Source organism: Drosophila busckii, chromosome 2L (genome assembly GCF_011750605.1).
Source record: "Drosophila busckii strain San Diego stock center, stock number 13000-0081.31 chromosome 2L, ASM1175060v1, whole genome shotgun sequence".
Lineage (NCBI taxonomy): Eukaryota > Metazoa > Arthropoda > Insecta > Diptera > Drosophilidae > Drosophila > Drosophila busckii.
In genome coordinates this window covers 9,254,569-9,277,496 of record NC_046604.1, presented here as the reverse complement: position 1 = coordinate 9,277,496, position 22,928 = coordinate 9,254,569, and the positions used below count along the sequence as shown (strand labels likewise).

Here is a 22,928-nt window from a genome sequence, read left to right as displayed (position 1 = left end):
CAGCGACAGTAATAAGCGAGGCGGGCACAAAGCGACACAGCCAAATAGAAAAATTCTGTTGTTTTTATTTTGCTTATGGGGAGAGCGAGCGAGTCTTGCATAGAAAGCTCAACGAAAATCCCCTAGCAACTCGTAGCTCGCAGCTCGCAACTCGGACATGGCATTAAATACAATTGTTGGCTGCGCTGTCGCTTTAAGAAAATGTTTGCCCCTTGGCTCTGGGATACACTCTCTATGTGCCTCACTGTGCTGTGTGGCATCAACAGCTGCTGGGCGCGCTTTGTGGCCTTAAAGTGTGCAAATTTATAGCAGCAAGTTGAAATTGCAGCTTAGGGCGCGTGGCACAAAAGCTGCTTAAAGAGTTGAGACACTCTCTGTGTGACATGGCTAAAGGAATAAAAAACTTAATTGAAGAACAACAAGCAGCAAAGCGAAACCAGAGAAACGCTTCCCATTGGGCTATTAGTAAATAATAGAACAATGTTTAAGGAAATGGAGAATTGAAAATGTTCAACGAACAATTTAACATATTTCTGCGTATTTATTTGCGTTAAAGTTCAATATTTAAATTTAAAACACACAAAATGAAAGTTGCTTGAAATTTGCCGCTGTGATATTCTTATAATTTAAAATCCATAAATTATCCCAGCTAGTGAGAGTGACCAGCGTGCTGATTGAATTCATCGAGTCCTGCAGCTGACTAATCAGCTTAATTGCCATGCGTTAAGCTTGGCATATCACTTGGCAAGCTTCGTGGTGGCTCGGTGGCAGCCAAAATCCGCTGATGCTGGGCCGCACTTAAAATGCCACAAAATTACTTTCAATTTTGCGCTCAACATTTTGCGCACTTCGTCTCTAAGCTGGGAGCTCAGTTATGTGGCTTTTAATTAGGTAAATTAAAATATGTAAAAGGCGCAAAGGCGCGTGAAAGGATGCGCATAATAATAAAGCAGGCAAGAAAAAATACAGTTGAATGTGTTTTTTGTTTTCTTTACAATGTTTGTTGCGTCTAAGCCGTAAAATTTTTAATCTATAGCTTAACGGGCTTAAGGATTTTGATGTTGTTGCCTGGCTGGGTGGCTCTTAGCAGCACTTACTAAGTCTTTAAACTGTTCCAGGCCATTAAGCTTTAGTAGCCTAAGAGAGCGCCGCGCGCGTCTAGTGCGGCTTAGACATTTGTTTATGGCTTGGCAAATAACAAATTACGCAAATGGCTTGTAAGAAATTATTGACGTGTGGTCTGAACAACATGTTTATGACTTTACATCTTTTTTTTTTTTGTGTGGTCGGAAACGAGCCCAAAAGGAAACAAGTTATAAATCAGCAATGCATGTGCGAGCTTAGCTTACATATAAATCAAATTAGGCAACTCACCTTGCAGCTATAGACGCCCTCGTCGATGCGGCTCGCTTTGGTAACGCCTAAAATGGCCGTGAAGACATCTTTGGTTTCCGGCGGCAGCACAGTGGTCCAGATCTCACTGCAAAGTAAAATAGAAACATAATTAAAGCATTGAGTCTGCCATCTCTAATTAAAATGAACAACTCTCGGTTTTGCATTTGCCAATTCATGCGTGCACTCTCCTCTCAGCTGCAAATAGAGCAAACGAATTGGAGCATGCGGAGCAGTCTGCAGCAGTCTGTGCTAATTGATCCACTAATAGCGTAGCCCACTTATCATGCCACAGCTAAAATGCATTGCATTGTGTTTATGTTGTGTGTGAAAAATCACTGCTAATGTGAAAACAATCGCGGATGTTGCGGTTCGAAGTCAATTAGCTGTCAGCTTGATTTATAGACTGAAAATGTTTTTCCTACTTTTGTTGCTGCCACACAGAGCCATGCGTGGCGTGGCAACTAAAATATGCACTTTGGGTTGCATGATTAAATGGGTCATATGCCATTTGACTAGCAGACATCAACTTCATAGTATAAATCTATGTGTAGCGTAGTGTGTTGGTTGATTAAGTAACAAACAGCTTGATAGACAGTTGAGTAACTTAGCTTCAGTTGAGCCAGTTTTAAAGAGTTTGCAAAGCATATTTAATGCAGCAGCTTAGCAGCTACGGACACGTAACTCAAACTCAAATATGCTAAGCCTATTAAGATGCTTCAGCATTACCTCTAGATAACTGCATATCAGCGCTTACCGTGCGCTCAATTAAGCTTACGTCACTTAACTCACGCCTCATGCCAAACAAAAACTCCTTTGGCTTGCCTGCTGGCTGGCTGCCTGGCTGGCTGGCTGGCTGACTGGCTGCTAAAGTAGTCGCTGAAGTAGACCTCAAAATCCGCAACGAAAACCAAAACCGAATCTCTTGGCAGTTGCAGTTGGCAACAACTTAAGTGCTGCTCGAGGTTTTGCGAGCAAACACAACCAAGCTCTACCTCCAGCTAAGTGAGAGTGCATTCCACTAATAACTTTTACGCATGGATAACGTCGACAGCTTCAAAAACTTTATGGCACTGAAAAAGTGCCCAAAAACCGCACAAAACGTAGATTCGAAACCGCAGTTGGTGCTCGGCTGAGTGCGTCAAGCTATTTACACAGGTGCATTGGCCAAAATAGCGTTTCAAAATGAGTTTGTGGCGTGATTGTGGGCGCTCGGTTGGGTGGGTGGGGCCATGGCAAGGCATACAAAGCACTTAACCTACAATTTGCTAATGGCCCTGCGAGGCGCAAAGATTTTCCCATTGCCACTGATTCTGCTGCTGCTGCTGCTGCCAGCTTTGGCATACGCACCTTCAAAATCAATTAAACGGCAACGGAAGTAATAACATTCTGTGCAGGAAGTGCGTAGCGCTTAAAAACAGTATGCCCACACACACACACACGCACAGCAACCGCAAAAACAGCAAAGCTCAGTACTCGTTTACGGCAAATGAGTAACAAGAACAACAACAACAACAACAATTGCAGCAAACATTGGGGCTGGCGCAGGATGTGGCGCTAGTGCTGCTGCTTACTGCTCGACTAATACAATTACATACTAAACTGCAATGCCAATAGTACACACACACACACACACACATGCAAACGCCCACCACAGCGAGCAAAGCTAACAAAAAGATAAAGCAACAGGAGCAGCCTTAGCTTCCGTTCGAGCATCCTCAGCCCATAGAGATGGCAAATGGTATTGTGTCAGCATTATACAGATAAACTATGTTAAATTACTAGTATCAATTTAATAAATTAATGCAAAAAATGCAATGGCAAACAGCAGCTGAGCATATAGCGCTTGCTTTACAGTGACTGTAAAGCCATTAACAGCAAGCGCTAACATAACAGTTTTGTATGCGATCAGCTAACAGCCTAAAGAGCAAGAGCGAGCTTAGCTTACAGAGCTTGACTCTGAGTGACTGTAAAGTCAGTGAGGCGCTAGCATAGCACTGTTAGATGCAGTTCAGCTTAACAGCCTAAAAGAGCGAGAGCGAGCTTAACTTACATAGCACTGTTAGATGTGATCAGCAAACAGCCACTGGAAATGCAAATAATGATAGCACATGTTAAGCTTAAAGTCTCTGTAATTTGCAATGCTAAAAGTGAAATGCTTACGTTTGTGAGCAGAGCTAAGCTCAGCAGGTAATTACCAAATGTGTCACGTGTGCATCTCTAGCGGGCCGAGGCTAATGCCATTTGCAACAACGGCTGTTGCACTAACGTTGACTACGGGTGCTAGAAAGCATTTGTTAACTTGCAGCCAGGCTACAAAAGGCACTAGCAACGATAACTGCTGCGTTATTCAACGCAAGCCCAGTCTAAGAGCCGTGCGGGGGTGCGGGGTGTACTATATATGCTACATACTCTCATGTATACATGCATGAATGTTTGAGCGGAAATGGGGTATACAGTTTTAGAGGCACGTACACGTGTGTATTGTAGCTAGATGACTCGTAATGTCTATTGGTCTGGTCAAATGTGTGTTTTACTTTCAGCTGCTAACTCTCTGATTTCTCCTGTGAACAAGAAGCAAACGCGAAGCGCATTGCGGTGGCAGCAACAGAAACAAACATTAAGAGCATGCCAAATGCCAGAACTGCATATCAATTGAATGGCCACAAGTCGACTAAGCCGTGCAACTTGCTCCCTAACTGTCTAGAGCAAATTTTTAAGGAATTTAAGCAATAAACGTGTATTTAATAAACTTTGGCAAGGTAACTGAGGCATGGACTCGTAAAGAGAGAGAGAGAGATTACTCAAGAAAACGATTAATCGTAGAGTTAGCTGAGAATTAGTTATCAATATTTATAGACTAAGATGTAGCAATTCTACTGCAATATTATTTGATTTAAATATTTTATTGCTGCATATGTTTCTTCAAAGCTTCAATTACTCAAGAACTAACTACATCTTATGAATGATATCGATACTATGGATTAAAGCTTTTATTCCCCTACTGTCATATAAAATTAGTTTCTTTCATTGAAAAGAAATGTATAAAAAAAGGGGAAACCAACTCAAAGCTAATTTGGCTTTTATTTTTGAGCTAAACCATAACTCTTGTAAGATTTAAATTAAGACTCCAAAGAAGTCTTTAAGTAAGGCCTGCTCTTATATTTGGTTACTTGTCACTTTGACATTGCCTGAAAAATGTTGTGTGTTATATATGTTTGGAGACGTAATAAAAAGCAATAAAACACACTCACACACACATACACATAAAAAATTAGTTTCTGGCCACATAAATATGCATAAAACACACACACACACACATGTAAGAGAACATATGCTATGACAGCGACATAAAAATAACAATACCTCAAAGCGATCTGTACTATTGCATATGTGTATGTGTGTGTGTGTGTGAGCCACGCCCAAGTGGCAAGAGCAAGAGCTTAGAGTTTTATGCAAGGCCATGGGAGCGCGCCTTGGGCAAAGCTTTTCGAAATACAAATCCATCGCAATGGTTTTATGAGTTCATAAAATTGGCCATGTAGGTGTTTACTTTTGCTTTGCTCTGCCATTGCCGTTGCCAGTTGCCAGTTGCCTCGATGGGAAATTGAAACTGTGAACGAACTGGAATGCCCCCGCATTGCTGCTGCTGTAAGGCTCGTAAATATGAATAAATATGTCAGGGAGTAGCCGGAAAACATGCACAGCTGAATCTTAGTGCGTCTAATGCATTAAAGCTGCTCGCGACCATAATCGTAACTTGATTAGAAATACGACAATGGCATTCCACTAAAACTCAAGCATATGTATGCGCGTGGGCCTCAGCTCATATAAAAACTTTATTAAACGCAACTAGGCATAAAAATAAAACGATGACAAAGTACACGACGACGACGCATTTGCAGCTCGAGCCTCTTAAACTTGTTGGCGTGACTCGCTTCGCCGACCGCCGACATCAGCAATTCTTGTCGTTCCATACACTTGACCCAGGATGCTTGTAATTTAGCTTGAGATTTGCTACAGGCAAGATTAAATTTTAAGAAATATTTCCAAGGAAATTAAGCTCAACAATGGCAGCGCCAGGAAAGGAAATTTGCATGCAAGCGTCTATAATAAATATTTGCTAAATTTAAAAAATATATAATAACATTTCCACTAATTATACTCTCACCAACTAATGAATATTTCATAGTCCTTGGCTTAGCGCATTTCATTTTCGTCTAGCTTAATTTTTTTTTTTTATACCTATGTATATATTTTTTGTGGCGCGCTCACAAATTTCACTTGAAGTTGTAACAAATTTCATTACAATCGTAACAAGAAAACGTGTCCCAACAACTAAATTGCAAAAAGCGTAAGCAAGGACACTAAATTGCACATAACCAAAAACTGGCCCGGAACGTGAAATGCCGCAGCCTGGCGTCGAACAAAAAAAAAAAAACAAACGTCTCGTCCCATGGCCAAGGACCTTGATTGGCTTTTTACAGTTTTCACCCGTTCCAAGCAGCAGCAGCGACACTTGTAGCAATTTAATTTTGTATACGTTGAACTTTAAATAAAAGTCACAATATTAAAGCTGTGACTACAACAGAGTCTGTTGAGAAATTCATATTGCCACGCCCCAAACATTCCCGTTTTCTATTTGGCTACAGACAACTCCCCAATTATTTGCCCCTTGGCATATTGCTGTCATACAATGAATTTTGTTATTGTTATCACAATTTTTGTTGTTGTTAGTTGTTGTTTGTCGCTTGGGTCAAACCTGAAGCAATGTTGGCTGCGTCGTCTGCGTGGGTTTGCTTATTTTTGTTGTTTTTATTTTTATTTTATTTTTGCTGACATGCCTACTATTCCCTATATAGCATTTCTATTGATGAGCCTGCTGGTTGCCGCAGGACTTGGAGGAGGTCCTTGTGTGCGTGCGTTGCGCATCTTAGCAAGGTGTTAGTGAATTTTATTCAAATTTGACGCTAATCAAGAGACACGTGACAGGATTGTTGAGCGTCGAGTCAAATGGATATGACAGCGACAGCGAAAGGAAAACGAGAAAGATAAAGGTTGTCTAAAAATAAATAAAGTATGAAGTATGCATAAAGGATTGTTATTATTTGCCGTTATCTATTTATGTTATGAATTCTTCAATTCAGAGAATTTCGAGCTAAAAATTGCTAAACAAAATAAATGAAGCAATGAAAATGAAGTGGGAAAACTTAAACATGAAACCCACTCAGATCATAATCAAATATTTGTTTAGATTGGTCAAATATGATTTTGTTCGAATAAATTTCGATTATTAAACGCTTTAATCTTTTCTAGCATCAAAATAATCGAAAATTTATGATGCAAATATAAAAAAAAAGGAAACTCTAAAACTAAATACAAATATATTTAGAAATAAATAAAATCCAATCTAATATGTAGTGCTTTAAAATATTAAATAAATATAATACAAATTAATTTGCATTTTTTTAAACTAGCTTAACGTTGTTCGATATTAAATAAGTTCTTATATATAATATAAAAATTTATGTTATTTTAAGTGACCTCGAAATAGAATCAAACTATCTTTGGCTTGGGTGTGTGCTGTGCTTATGATAAAGTCCTTTATTAGCATTTAAAGCAAATACATGCGTCGCTTAATAAGTTTATATATAGTTATAGTCGTAGATAGAGATAATTGTCATATTTGATTTGGAGCAACAAGATTTACTAAGTGTTGGAACAGGAACGTACTAAACAATTGCTTTAAGTTGAAACTACTACCATGGGCTACTCTAGATTTTTGCCTGCAGCTACTCATCGATTAAAAATCCACTTTCAAGCCAAGCGACTGCCTCTGGCGGTCTTGACGCGCTGCTGCTGAAGCTGCTGCCACTTGAAGTGTTTGCACCACTTGCAGAGACGCGCAACCGCCAGACGTCGCCAGCTTCATTTGTCCGTCGCTGTGCCAGCAGGATTCGCCTGTTCACCATCAGCTGGAGCTGAATTGTTGGCCTGCTCGATGGCCTTGGCCGCCGAGGGATCCGCAATGCTGCCAAAGTAATTGCCGGTGGGCTCGATTTCCACCACGCGCTCCACATCGTCCAGTTTGGGTGGTGCTGGCACCGTCACCATGAGTATGCCATCCGCCGAGAATGTGGCACGAGCCAGTGTCGCGTCATAGTGCCGCGGCAGCTTGTAGCAGCGCGTAAACTCACGCGTGATGCACAACTGGGCCGTGTCCGCCCGCTCGTCCGACTGCTTGCCCTCCACACAGATCGTGTCGCTGTTCTTGGCCTTAACCGTGAGCTCCGCCAGCTGAAAGTGATGCACATCCAGCACCACCTTGAAGGTGCCACGGCCCAGCGAGTCCGGTTCCGTGCCAGTTTCTATGACGACACGTCCCACCAGGCAGGAGCCATGGCACCAGGCGCTCTCATCCACGCGCATATGGAACTCGCGCGCACACACGTCCATCTCATGCGAGAGATAGTAGCGACGCGAGCGGCACTTGGACTCGCCGGTGGACCAATGCCGACGCGCTGGTTGCCAGTGATAATGCGGGCCCACATGCTCGTGATCGTGCGGCTCGTGCTCCCAGTCCCAGTCCCAGTGTATGGGCATGGCCTAAGCTAAGTGTGCGTGTGTGTATCTGTGTGTGTGTGTGTGAGTGTGTGTTCGTTGCACACGGAACAAGCGCGTTGCTTTTTGGCCAAGGATGCCAAAAAAACTGTTGTTCCAGCTCGTTCGAGTCTTATAAACTAACTGAGTATATCGAATGTAAAGAACCAGCGTGGTTAACGGTAAAGTTAACTGACTGACTGTACCTGTGCCTGGCGCTGGCCAGTAGCAACTGCTGCTGCTTCAGCTAGTGGCAATTTCCATATGCATCGCTTGGCCCCAATTTTCGGTGGCAGCACCAATTGTTTGATCAATATTTATCGCAAACCGTCAGTCAAGGCGGACGGGCGCCAAATGAGCTGGAAACGAGCTGCAAATCGTCAGACGGCCGGACAGACTTGTTATGCCACACACATAAGCGTTATGAGTTGCTGGCTTTATGCAACTTATTGTGGCATTGTCGCCTTGCTACGCATTCGCTGCTGTTGCGCGAGCTCTGTGCTTGGTCAAACGCAATGAGGCAAATAAAACTAATGAAAATCGTGACCCCCCCATGTGGCACGTCTTTAATACACTCGCATATGTGTGTGTGTGTGTGTGGCTTGTGGCATACAAAGCAAGCTTTACACACAGGGTGCTGCAGTTAGTAGGACAAGCCAATAATGCAAGCAACATCTGCTTTAGTAAGTAGTAAATAAATTGTCATCATTTGTTTTAGCTATTGATTAATTAATTCATTCACACCAGATGTGAATGCAAAACTAAGGCAATAGCAAAGTGTTGAAACGATCGAATGGAACAACTTAATTAATCGTATAATTATCGTATTATAATAATAATTGTAATAATTGTAAACTATTATTAGGCAATAATGATAATAAACGTATAAAAACAATTATTTCGTCGCTGAATATATTTTTTTACTTATATTATGGCTACCTATTTAAGAATGGGGAACTATTTCACTAGCTCGCTGGGGGTACCCTTTGCACCAATCCTAACATGGAAACTCATTTAACTTATTCGCAGTAAACATTTTGGTGGTGATTGGGGATTTTATACAAGCAAGGTTACCACAGATATTTCTGGTGACTTTGCCCTGAAATTTCTCATACAAAAAAATAACTATGACCCAATTCTGCGACCTAATCTAACTAAAATCGAACCTAGCCTAACTAGATTGCAAGTGCACCCTTTATGCGTTGTTTGCTTGGCGAATTGGTGCATCAAGCTAACAGTAAGTAAACCTAACAAAAAAAATTTCATTGCCCCGATGTCGTTCTCGTTGTCATGACATTGTTGTTGTTGCTGTTGCTGTCGCTGTTTTCTCCAATTTGTAAAATATACGTAAGTATATATATATTTAGCTGATATCGCTGGCGCTGGGTCAGACAATTTTAGCGCTTCGCTGCACAAAACTGAATTTTTTTTTGTATTTTTTTCTAGAGTTTGAGCAGTTTGACAAATTTTGAGCAAACAAGTTGAAGACGGGCAGAATGACAGAGCTTTTGTGCACGCTTTGCTGCAAGTCCTGTGTCCTGGCAAAGGTCACAAATGCATTGACAGTGCTGTCAGCAAAAGTATTAGCCAAGACAAAAAGCAGCAGCAGCAGCAGCAGTACAAAAGGACGTGGGCGCAAATAGATCCAATAAATGTGGCAACAAATTGTGCAATTGATAATGTCTTGGCGTTTAAATTAAAGCGCAAGTAGAAGCTTGTCAAAATTATATATAAGATAGTATAGCATTATTTTGTTTTAGGTATAGCTTGTAAGTTTTCTCGACTGCCTGCAAATGACGGCATGTTTTCAATTCTATTTTGACAGCACGTGTATGTGTAATTAACAAGTAAACGACAAAAAAAAAAAACAAAATGAAAAACCTCAGATGTTTCCAGCTGAATGCTGGCAAATAATAATTTCAGTTCAGTGCAAGCTTTCAAGCAGAACATATTACAAACTTCTCTAGGCAGCGTATTAAATTGTCTAGTGTGTGTGTCCGTGTGTGCGTGTGTGCAAAATGGCAAAAGTTAATTAAAAAACTGTAGACTACACAGCTAACAGCAGTTTGGCTTGACAGTGAGTTTGCTTTAAACAATTAATACATAATATAGCTTATGTTGAAAACTAACAACATAAACACTTAATCAGCGCTTTAGCGTCCTTTGGCGTTAAGCGTAAACAAGATTAAAAGCTAAATTAATGAGCGCGCCTAGCTCTATGCAAGGTTTACACATGTGCCTTTGCCTATGTGTGTGCGCGTGTGTGTGTGTGTGCTTGTCGCTGCCCTTAGGGACACATTAGCGACCTTGATTGCCAAGTAATTGCATTAATTAAACAGCTTGGGCATCCCGACTTGCCTTGGCCTAGCTTATGTCTGCCAATTGGGTCAACCTCAACTTGCTATATTGACACTTTCAGCTTTAACTCGTGCTCAAGTGTAGTCAAGCATTTAAAATCCACTTAGTTACAGCTATTTTAGTACGCAAAACGTTAAAGTCATCCCCCACCTCTCTTTCTCTTTTACTCACTTGCCTAGTCACTTGTGTAATGCGTAGTTAGTAAATGTCCAAACGAATGACTTCACTTCAATTCACTCTAGTTCAAATATTTACTCATATTTTGCAGCCATGTTACGAACACATGTCCTGTGGCTTCTCACTCTCCAGCCCATAGACCTCTGATTACTTACACATCAATGGATTTTAACTTTCGTGTAAATGTGGGTGTGGAACTATTTAATGTTGATACAACTATTTTTATTTGTTAAGCGCTAGCAATTGGTTTAGAAAATGGGATTAGTGCACAAGATATTCGTAACATTTAAATGAGTTTTTAAATTATTGAGTAGAATTTACTAAGACAGATATATGAAAATGCATTAACCGACAGTATTAGACCTTGTTGTTGAATTCAATTTGATCACCACATGAATGCTGAGAGCCCCTTTATATAAAGTTAAAATATATTGTATTTTGGGTCGAGACAAATTAAACAATTTTTGCTTATTTATGAAGAAAATAAGGTAGATTCAACCATTGATACTTTAGCTTGAAGCTACAATCCAAAGATCATTAATAGATATGTCTCATTGATTAAAACTATATGCACAATTTCAAGTCAACCTCAATCCTAACTAAAATCAACTAAACTAAATCCTCTTTTTAAAACAAAGCAAGATATTGTTTAGAAATGGTAAAAGATCGAACTCTTCATGACTAATTGTAAGATATTCCCGACATAAAAATCTCTACAAATTTTGTGTGTTTCTACGATTCCGAAATTTCAGGCTAAAATCTATAGAGATTTTTGTTGTAGCTCTGAATATATATATATATATATATATATATATAATATATAATTATAGCCCTTAGTTTCAGCTATCGCTTCATTAAGCAAATAAGAGGATACTCTGTATACAAAATGATTGAGTCAATATATTTAAATTGTTCAAATGGTTTTGTTTAGTTCCCTGAGCATTTGTTTAACTTCAGACAAAGTTTAATTGAGATTTTTGTTGCACGCAACAATTTTCAATGCGCATGCAATTCTGAGCTAAATTTGTGCTCAACTCGCGCAACATCTTGCAGCTCACGTCAATTCATTTGTTATGCCGCCTCACGCGCTCAGCTGTAGCTGTGCCCCCCTCTAATGTTTGCCACTTGCTTTAAGCTGCGCACTTGCTCAAAAGGAAGAGCGACGGGAACGCTGGCTCGGCTTCAAATTGTCAAGGCTGCATGGCCCGTTAGTTGTGGCTAAAGCTAAACCCTTGGCAACCCCTAGCAAAGCCCCCAACACACACACACACACACACACACCACACACATTGAAGCAGTCGTCCAAGTAACAACCCCTCGTTAGTTACGGCCATATGCTTTTTATGTAATATGCCACAAGCGAGCAAAAGTGGCAAATCGCACAACATACACACACACATACGCACGACATTGTGTGTGTGTGTGTTCGCCCTTGTTCGCTCTATGTGGGGTTTATGATCAATCATTCGCCCTGGCTGGCTGCGGTTTTAGCCTCGTCCACCTCTTCGACGCTGCTTTGACTTTGACTAGCTCGACTCTGTAGCTGACTGACAAATCTTTATCTTTGCCCTGACTTATTTATCCTTTATTTTTCTTTGGCCGTTTCATTTTTATTTTCGCCAGGACTTTTTATGTCATGTTTATTGATGTGTAAAAGTCATAAAGTCAAATTGAACACTTGTGTGCTGAAATTTTCAGCCCGCCCCACAAAAAAGAAAAACAAAAAAAGTTCCAACAAATGTTGCTTGTTGTGGAATATTTGCTGCTTTTCTTTCGCACACAGCGTTTTTCGTATTTTATATCATTTTAATAAAATTTCCGAAACTACTAGAGTAGCTAACAAGGCCAGCGAATGCTCTTCAAATGCGAAAAATTCAATTAGAGCAGAGCATGAGTTGCAAATCTAAATCTCTTAAGTTGCCGCTTCCGCTTTGTAGTGTATTCCAAGTTCGTTCTCCCTCTCTATATGTAATCAAGTCGTATGTATATTTCAATCTATGATATTTGTTTTATAGTTTTCTGTTTCAATGGTCAGCTGTCGAGTGTATGTATTAAGGATAAGCAGCTGTGTTTGTCGACTGTCACTAAATGGAAAACTCTTACGCTTGGCCAAGCAGCGCAGAAGAGTGAGAACTTACCGCGTAGCCTTGGTGGCATTCACGATGGCGCCATCTTTGAACCATTGGAACTGCATGCGTGATGAGCCTTGGGCTGTGCAGGATATGATGAATTCGCTATCCTCGCGCACAGCTGCTTGCTGTTGATTGACGCTCAGCTCCTGCAATAAGAGTGAGAGAGATTCGCTTTAGTTTGTTTCGCTTTCACAAATGCGCACTAATTAGTGTCCCTTAGTCGAGCGACCAAATTTACAGGACCTGTGGCTTCCTGTGTGTGTGTGTCGTCGGTTATGTTAATGCAAGTTAATTGCTGAATGCCGCCTTGTGTTTGGCTGATGAGGCCAATTGTTCATGTGCTTGCCACAATTAATAAATAATTATTTGGCGAGCACACACAGCACATAAAGTGCAAAAAGGTGCCACACACACATGCGAACAGGCAAACATTGTTGACATATTTATGAGCATATTTATTAACACGACGCCACTTGACCATTGTTATTATTATTTATATTTATTTCCATATTTATGTACACACGTGTTGCAGCCAGTGTATAAATAACAGCTTAATGCGCAGCATAATGAAAGCAACAAAGCATTAAATATGAAATGACAGCCAGCAAATATCCATTGATAGAGTGCTTCACAATTGATTGAAGACCTCAATGTCATGTCAGAGCTTGGACAAGTGACCAGGCAGAAAACATTGCTACAAACATTTATTAAAAAACATACATTTATCCAACGGGGACTCCTACGTACAGGAATCACCAGCATATTCAGTGGTGGATTCTCATCGAAGTGATGGAAGTTGGACACCAGCGTAAAGTTGCCAATGCGTCCACGCTCCACCATGCGCGTGATGGCCTCGCGTATGCGCTGCGAGTCGCCCTTAATGCCAAAGAAATGAAAGGTTATGTCCAAACGATCGGTGGTATTGGAGATTAGCTCAAGATCGCTAACTTTGGTTATGTTAAAGTTGCGCAGAACGCGGGACAGCTGCAAGAGAAATGAAACAGAAATATGTTATGTTAAGCCGACAGCATATGTTAAGTCAGACTGCTGTCTGCTGTAGCTTAGCAGCATGTTAAGTGTACATGCAATGTTAGTTGCTTTGTTAGCGGAATAATAAATTAACATAAAATGTTAAATATGTTGAACAGCAGGGTATCGTATTTACGGCTTAACTTCAAACATAAATAAATATTAAATAACAGCCTGCGAGACTTACAGTTTTGGAGGCTCGCTCGCTGCTTGGATCGATAAATGATTCATAAGCAGCACATTAAAGCAAATCACAAACAGTTTGGCAACAGCTTAACAGCCCTCATTGATTTTTATGCGAGTCTTTAACTCTTTGGGCTGCGCACATTATTACAAATGAATGCTAATATACAATATTTGTGTATTCAGCACGCACCATCAACAATAACGAGACGATGAAAAAACTTTTAGCTGACCAAAAGCGTAGCAACAATTCTTAAAGCTGCGATCTAAGGTAAAAATGCATATTTGCATTTTCTTTTCTCCATCGCCCCATTCGTTGGGCAGCTTGGAGAGCTCTTTAAGTATTGTTCAGCTGCTTGCTACATATTTTCTTTTGGCATTTTCTGCTTATCTGTGTGTATCTGTGTGCTCAACTTAAAGTTTTCCCACTCGAAATTGGCTAACAAAAGTTTTTCGACTTTTTCCAACTATGCATGGGGCGCTCCCTTGTTGCTTGCAACGTGTGTCATAATGCGTTGTCTGTGCCGCTGCTGCTTGTGGTCTGCCGCTGCTGCTGCTGCTGCTTGCCCAAACCCTATTCAAATTATTATGGATTATGTTAAAGTCCTTGTTGCTTGCGCTTCGCTCTGGGTCGTTGCACTGGCGCAACTATTTTTATTTTAATTTCTGCTTTGGGTGTGCGCAACTTTTTTAATGCGGCCCGAGCAAAAACTATGTGCTGTCTACTTAAATATTAATATTATTGAGCTATTTGGCGAGCAGTCAACGACTTTGGGTTAGCAGCAGCAGCAGCCATATTTGGCTTTTTAAAGTCGGCAACTGTCATTAGCAATACCGTTAACTTGGCAAACGCTTCATTTGTTGCAAAAGCAAGACACGACACAAAGCAGATGGCCAAAAAGTTTGCCAAAACCCAACAGCAATGCAATTTGGAGCATTTACAGAGAGATAGAGATAGTAAGAGAGAGAAAGAAGAAAGCGCAATGGAAGCGAATTGAAAAAGTGTTTTAAATTGAAGAAAATTGTAAGCAAGAAAAAAAGTTAGCTAGACATAGCTCAAAAGTCAATGTTGCCTTAAAGAATTGTCATAAAGGCAAGCTTAGGAGCAATTTAAAGCATTTAAGAAAGAGAGAGAGAGAGAGAGAGAGAGAGAGAAGGAAAGAGATATAGCGTATGTGTTATATGTAAGTCACGTAGCTGTTATGGTCAGTAGTTACTCCCAATGCAATAATCAAAAGTAAGCTTTGGTCTACGGATTGTTCACCAAGGCAACAAACTGTCTGTTAACTAAGAAAAAACCTAAGTTCACATACAAAAGGCAAAATATATAAACTAGTGCCTGCAGCACTAACCAATTAGCGCTTTTAATTAACAGCATATTAAAGCGTTTTTGTAAATTGTGGGCAAGCAAAGAAAAGCGAAGCGAAGCGAACAAAAGCATAAAATCAAAGCTGACAACTGAAAGTTGCCTTGGCACGTTGAAGTGCTTCCAAGTGTTGCATTGAGTAACAAAGCGCGCAACTTAAGAGAGAGAGAGAGAGAGGCAGAGAGTGGAAGGACTTAAAAACTCTACGTGGCGTGTTGGCAATCAGCCGCTTATTGCTAGTTATTACAATATTTGTTGTTCACGGCTGCAGCACGTGACATTAAGCAGCCTTGGGGCTATTCTTCAAGTAACTATATGGTATACACTCTATTTTGCTATGGGGTCTTAATATTGAGTACTCGGACTTCAATATGTAGTTGGCTACTTTTTTACATGTTTGATAAAATACGCTGCAGTTCGAAGTTTCATGTTATATTTAATTTCACAATCTTACAGAAGTGACGCTATGCTATTCTAACATATTATGTTATCGATATATAGATTTTATGTAGAATCCATAGATCGTCAATCTCTTGCAGAGCCTGTAGCTATTGATTGAATTTTTCATGTACTACTCTCTACGTGAAGAACTTTTGCAATATTGAGTCAAGTATCTTACAAGGTAGAGTCGATAGATCGCAGATCCTATAGTCATCTATTTTTTGAATTTTCCATATGTTCTTGGAGAAACTTCTGCATAGATTTAAATTCTTTGTTTTCAACTTGAAGTATCTCAAATTCGTTGTGGCATTGCTTAGCAGCACTGCTGCACTTAATAATTATATCGCACAAGTGCAAAACTAATGAAATTTTGTTGCTCTAATTATAGCGGCGTGGCAAGTAGCAACTAGCAAGTGGCAAATGGCAAGTGGCAACCTGGGGCCGCCGCGGGGCCAAGCTACTCGAACAAATTAGCGCTTGGGCTTTATTGTTAGCACTGCACAAATATCAACAATGCAACATGCTGTGGAAAAAAAATGTTAACAAAAAAATTTTCTGTGCGCTGCAGTCAAGTGTAAAGTAAAGCCCCAAAATGTTGGCTCTGGGTCCACTTGGCCACGTCAGAAGTAGTGGCCAGCCGAGAAAAAAAACTTTGCTCAACTTGTGTAAATATATGGGCAACGGAATTAATCAAAAAAAGTGCCAAACGAAACGAAGAGAATAAATATTTTTCGGTTAATATAAAGGAATTTTCGGTTGCCACTGCGCATATTTGTTTTGCCTTTTTGTGTTTTTCTTTATGCCTCTCGGTACTGTAAATATGGCGAAAGCTGTGCAAAGTGGCGAAGCAAAATGAAAACGAAAACAATAATAATGAAATTAATGTGCAATGCAGTCAATGCACCACTGTTGAGTGGGCGTGTGGCACATGCTGCAAGCAGCTTAAGTTTCAAAGACAAATCAAGATTTAAGCTGAGCACATATCTATAAATTTCATAATTTTCTGCTCTGTCAGTTACACCTGCTGTTTGACACTCAAGCTTCTGTATACTAAGCATAGTCTCACATTTCTTGCCTAATAAAATCTCAGTCAGCTGCATCCTGACTGCATCCTGCTTGCTGACTGCCAACATCCTTTAACTTTGCTCGTATCACTTTTTATCTCAATGTCTGTGCTAATGGCATTTTAATTTCGACATTTGAGGCAAATCTTTTCTTACTTTTCTTTTTTCTTTCACCGATAAAGGAAAATTACCAAATGAAAATATGCCAAGTTAAATACTTAAGAGCAGCGTGTGACGAGCTATTTTAATTAAGATATTTGCCTTTCTATGTGCATAGCATTCTAATTCAGAGAAAGGGGACGAACTTGCATAGCAAATGGCAGCATAGAATGCAAAATGCTGGACAAGTGCGGCAAAACTTTTTTGGAAATTGCCACAACTGGCAGCAGCAGCAGAAGAAGAAGAAGAAGCAGCAGCAGCACTGTCTTGGGCCATATTACCTGGCTGACAAAGTTGTCACCTAATGAGGTTTAACTGCAAAAAGTTAACAGACAAGTTGAAGATGTTAGGCAACTTTTTGACGTGGGTTAATCAATTGATACAGTAAATATTCTATATAGCTAACATATTGTTTATTAAGAAAAGAAACTCATAGTGAACAATTGGCACATAAATCAATTGAGTGATTTATATATAAAGATTTATTTAAAAAGTTGTAAAATTATAACAGCCTTATTTTTTTTTATTAAAATCGATACTCTGAAGAAAAGTTTGTAGAAAAAATAATTGAATTATTTGTGTAGAAATAGAAGTCAATAAAGTTGTTAGTATTGAAGTAGCTACAATAAAGTATAGATGGAATTATATAGAATGTTAACTACACTTATTTCGATAATGTTGCTTTTATATAATAGCAAAAATATAAATCAAAGAAAATGCATTTTTGACTTAGCATAAATTGAAATTGAGTTACAAGCTTAAGCGGAACAAAAGCTCAAATTAATGGAAACATATTTGGCAACTGCTTAAGCTGCCCTCGCTGCTCGCTTAACTGCTGTGGGCAAAGTACTTGCATTTTGCACGTTGATAACTTTACGACTGAGCAACTTTGGCAGGCATTTTATATATAATGATTTTTTGTTGCCTCAGCCTAAGCCTTGTCCAAAAAAAAAAGTAGAAAGTGTGCTTTATATTAATGTGTTTATCCACCCAGACTGCCAAACACAATTTGTAAACTAAAATGGCCACTTTGCGCTCTCTCACTCTCTCTCTCTCTCTCTCTCTCTGTCTATTTACAGGCGGAGCTTAGTCTAGAACAAAATGCCGGGCGTTGTGTTTCTAATCGTTGTGCCAACGGCAAATTTTGAGCGCGAGTTGATTTACGGTAAGTAACAATTGAATTGAGCGCTATGCAAACTAATTGAATATAAAAAGTTGTTGGGCGTGTTGTGGAGCAAAATGTTGTTGGGCACGTTTGCCGGAGTGAATTTGCGGTGGGAGCGCTTGGGCGCATAGGCGCTTAATTATGTTGCTTAGTGGTGTTATTAATTATTTTATGACATCGTTAAGTGTTAAAAGTGTATGCCGCAGCGCCTAAAAGCATGTGCTGCTTTGTTTTCTTTTCGGATTTTGCGGCAAGCTGTCTAAAAATTGAATATTAAATTTTAATTAGCTTTGACGCTGTCTGCCGCATGTAGCATGCAGCATGAAGTATGTAGCATGTAACATGTGGCATGCTTATTCACTTGCAACCAGGCGGCATGTGTAAACATGTGGTTTTTAAAGCGGTTGCGAGTTGAGAGAGTCGAGAGTTTGATGTTTGTTCAAAGCAAGCGCCGAGCGAAAAAGAAAACTTAATTCAATTTGTGGCCGCTGCTGTTGAGTACTTCATGTTAATTAGCCTCAGCAGCTGAGCAGGTAACGCATATGTAATGAAGTTTAATTACGCACTTTTTGCTTGGCTTGATTAAGAGCCTACATTTATTATTAAGCCAGCTTCAGCTGCGGATTTGCATACATAGCATATTCAATTTGCGGCTAATGAGCACAAGAGTTGAGTTTCTTTCGATTGAATTCACTGAATGCACTGTCTGAGTTCGTGGAAAAAAGCGTATCTATTAGGCAGGCAAGTTCCACTGAAAAGCTTATTATGCGCTCTCGAAGCTTAGCTTGGCCATTAATTTATCACAATCAATGGCAATGGCAAAAAATATATTGCCAGCAATAAAAACTCATTAAATAGCATAATTTATGTAACGAAATGCGTGGCTACAAAAAATATGCCAACCTATCAGCTGCTATTATTAATCAAATATTTATTTAAATATATGTACATACACATGCATACATACATGTGTTTATACTATATTCGAGAGAGCTGCTGGCATCATCATTAATTTTGCTTTGCTGCTAATGACAATGCCGTTGATTTCAAGGCGTGAACAAACTTTGATACAAAGACAACGACAACACAAAGTTCAAAGTCAAAAAGTAAAATAAATGATGGCAATGTAGTAGACAGAGACTGAGTCTGAGTCGATACTGACAAGTTCGCCTACATACTTGTGTGTCAAGTCATCGCAGCACCAGCAGCAAGTGGTGGCTGGTGGCTGTGAGGCGGCCAGACATAAATCACAGCGCTCAATGCTAAATTTTTTGTTGCTTGGCCTCTCTCGAAAGTCCTTAAGTGCACGCTCAGGCATACAAGTCCTCAACTGAATTGTGTATGAAATAAAAGGCAAGTCTGCTCGTTACCTAAGCACATCTAAGCTTCATTTTGGCATTTGTCAATGGGCAGGGATTTATATTACAATTGCCAATGAGTCTGTATCTGTATCTATGGTGGCGTAATAAATTGTGATCCTTTTAGTGTGGTTTTTATGTAGGCTTGCCAATTGATTTCTGTCTGCTGCGGCTAAGCTCTTTAACTAAACATTTAGCCCACACACAACATTATTTTATTTTATTTTATTAAATTTCCACAATAAGCATTTGGTCATTTTTGTTTCGCTTGCTTCATTAATTTAATTAGTGCAATTTACGAGCCTAACATTTGCATATTGTTTAAATAAAGCTCGCTTTGCATGCTGCGGTGTAAATATTTATGAAATGCTTAACATGAAAATTGCGCACAAATTTACGCTAATTAGAATTTAAATCGTATAATAACAATGCATTAAATAAATATTTGGCTCAACTTCAAAATGTTTTCTCTGAAAGTGCGCATATTGTTTAATTAAATATTAAAGCTGCCTAAAACATCAACACAAAATTCATATTAATAATCTTGTATTTGTTTGCCCTAGAAAGTATGCCACGTAAATTTATTTGCGCTGCTATTGAACTAAAGTGCAATATGAATAGACATAAAGAGCTTAACTTTTATGAAATAAAGTAGTATATAAGAAATAAATAAAGTATATAAAAGTTTGTCTAAGTAAAATCTTATGCATACAATTTGTATTTATATTTCATTTACTTTTAAATTCATACACAGTTAATAAAATATAATGCACTGAATGTTTAGTGTTAATTTTAAGTTATAGACTTGACTAGTTGCTGTCGTTAAGCAAAGCTCGCTTTGAAGTATTTAGCTTAGAAGCAGTTTACATTTTGATTTACTCACAGGCACTTCAAATAATGTGCTGGTGGAGACAGTGGGTGGTCATGCACATGGACAGCAGGAGGCACTGCCTCATGCGTTGGGCAATAATAATCTGAACATCAATCTTCCGGAAAATAACAACGCAATACTACGACTCGAAGTTGAACTACGTGACAAGAATGTGCCCAAGTATCGACGTGGCGGTGGAGTAGTGGGCGCGATGGGACGTGGCGCGGGGCGTGGCACTGCAGCAGCAGCAGCAGCGACAGCCAAGCGTATGGCACCAAGGCCGAATGCTGGACCAGCAGCAACGACAGCAACAACAACAACTGCTGGTGGACAGCCGATGGACAGACGCAATTTAGTCGTGCCGCTGGAAAAGGTGAGTTGAACTCAAAGCACTTAAGCGCTGACTTTGATGTGGCAAACATGGGCACTAACGATTGTTATGTGAAATGCACTTAACCAAGCGAAACGTGACTGAGGTGCAGTCTCGGCATTGTCTCAGCTTATGGATTTGGTCAGTTTGATGAATGATGAATGTGCAATCAGCCAACTGTTAAGATTGATGAGCCCTTGAGTAACTTCAATTAAATGCAAAAGCTCGAGTTACTTCTACGAATACTTCTTTTGTTATTTGCCTTGCTGCTGCCTCTAGGTGCTTGAGGAGTTACTTGTCAAGCTTGAAATCGAGCACGTTACCTGGACAACTAGCAAAAAGGGATATTTCCATCATGTTGTCTTCCCACTTCAAGCTGGCGATGCCTGCGAGACAACATTACACTGTCTAACAGAGCTGGGCATTGGCACCAAATTGAATTCCAGTGTCAGGTAAGTTGAGACATTGAAAGGCAAACGTGCTCAGTTAACTCAAACACGCTGCTGCTGCTGCTGCTACTGCTGCAGCTGCCACACGCTGCAAGCGGCTGCCGGCAAGCAACAGTTCTTCTCATAAAAAATGCAGTCTGCGTTGAGCGCTGCTTAAGCTCAACAGATTTACTCAAGTGCCTGCTAGAGCCAGAGTGGACTATCAGGTGAGCTCATAGTAAGGCGTGGCTTTTTATCGATTTGCTCTTGCTCGCCACAAGCAGCTGCTGCTGTGCTTGATGAAAACTGAAAGCCTTTGTCAAGCTAACTATGAAACTGGCAGAGAGCAAGATTTAATTAGAAAATTGCTTGCATAGCGAATGCAAATACCAAAGAAAAGCTGCTTTACTCTTTTTATTTTTCATTAAATTCGAATTTTTAATGTACAGCCATAAAATCAATTGATTAAAAAGCCATTAACATTTATAAATGATAATTAAATTTCTTAAAATTTGTTAGATTTTAAAGCATTAATGAATTTAAAAATTTAATTAAGAGTTTGATTAATACATTTATTTTATTAGAATATAGTAAACTTTCTGAGCCATTTGAATTTTAAAAAGATTTTTAAGTTCATATATTTATATATATATATATTGCGGTCTTTTAAGATTAAATTTGCATTCATATTTCTTTTTATCAGCGGAAGAAGCAGCATGATTAGCTATAAATTAAGAGATTGCTTAGCGTTTTTAAATTGCGTAAGATTGAATTGCTAAGCCAGCAAATTGAGAATTATTTAAAGCATATTTATTTATATATATATTTTTTTTGTTGTCTTTGCATTCGCTTTTTTTATAAGCAGCAGCAGAAGCAGCTTAATTGGCTATAAATTTAAAGTTTGCTTAAGCAAATTAGCAAGTTGAAAAGCACTCGCCTTAAGTAACTGCCAAGCTGCTTGAGAGTTAACTGCGCAGCCAGAGAAACAATGAACTGAAGTAGTGCCATAACATAAATTAAAGATGAACCAAGCTTGGTAGGCAGGCAGGATTAAAAGCAACAACAAGACAAGGTGTGATAATCATTTAATGGAATTAAGTTGATGCAGCATTAAAATGCAACAAGACCAAGGGGGTGGGGTGAGCAGCAGCAGCTGTTTGTGTTGATTGCAGCCCCCTCAGCTTACTCACGAGCACATGCAAGGTAAAAAGTGATATTTGAGCAGTTTAATGTGCAAGTGAAATGCAATTAAAATTATAGCGCCCAACAAACAAGAAGAACAGTGTGAGCTGCTTGAAGTGAAAGCTTACAGCTGTCAGTTAGTTAGCTGGCATAACAACAATGGTAAATCTAGATTTTGAGCTTTCACCCCTTTCTTTCTTTCTTTTCTTGCAGTGTATTGCCCTGCAGCGTTAGCTACGATGCCATCACAGATGCAACCAACATGCGAGATGATTACAGGTATGAATTGCTTTTGCTAGAATTTCAGTTGAAGACTCTGCTGTCATTTCATTAACTTTCACTTTGCACTCTCTTCACTTTCACCCAACAACACATTTGTGCTGCTGCTGCTGCTGCTGCTTGTTGTGGCTTTCGTGTCTAGCCTTTGGCAATAGAGCAAGTGGAGCATATACTTTCAGTTTGGCCTGCGCCCAAGTTTATTAGAGCTTTGTTGGCAAGACTTATTGTCCTGGGCTGCGTTTTTATTTAGCCAGCTTTAGCTTCTTCTTCTTCTTCTTCTTTTATCGCAATTTACATACGAAAGCCGACGTTAACCCTTGCCAAAGGGTTAAATGCATTTCGTCTAGTTCACTGAATTTATGATTTTAGTCTGG

At 39.6% G+C, this 22,928-nt stretch overlaps 3 protein-coding genes across 3 annotated transcripts in view; 1 reads left to right on the top strand and 2 right to left on the bottom strand.

Moving 5' to 3' along the window:
* The window catches only part of LOC108607780 (CG31714), an 86,925-nt gene that overhangs the window by 26,927 nt on the left and 37,070 nt on the right, over positions 1-22,928 (bottom strand). The window contains exons 6-8 of the mRNA XM_033294198.1: positions 13,416-13,643; positions 12,666-12,805; positions 1,375-1,480 (exon numbers count right to left, since the gene is read on the bottom strand). Coding sequence (XP_033150089.1) covers positions 1,375-1,480; positions 12,666-12,805; positions 13,416-13,643 — 474 coding nt within the window. The remainder of the gene's footprint in view (positions 1-1,374; positions 1,481-12,665; positions 12,806-13,415; positions 13,644-22,928) is intronic.
* On the bottom strand, positions 6,974-8,210 carry LOC108607147 (heat shock protein 23). Its single transcript, XM_017997782.2, has one exon. The coding sequence runs from the start codon at positions 7,993-7,995 to the stop codon at positions 7,321-7,323; it is 675 nt and encodes a 224-aa protein (XP_017853271.1). The 5' UTR covers positions 7,996-8,210; the 3' UTR covers positions 6,974-7,320.
* Positions 9,926-22,928, top strand: part of LOC108607121 — a 31,000-nt gene continuing 17,997 nt past the window's right edge. Inside the window, exons 1-5 of the mRNA XM_033293648.1 lie at positions 9,926-10,069; positions 17,981-18,066; positions 20,310-20,668; positions 20,945-21,117; positions 22,489-22,554. Of these exons, the coding sequence (XP_033149539.1) occupies positions 18,003-18,066; positions 20,310-20,668; positions 20,945-21,117; positions 22,489-22,554 (662 nt within the window). The 5' untranslated portion in view covers positions 9,926-10,069; positions 17,981-18,002. The remainder of the gene's footprint in view (positions 10,070-17,980; positions 18,067-20,309; positions 20,669-20,944; positions 21,118-22,488; positions 22,555-22,928) is intronic.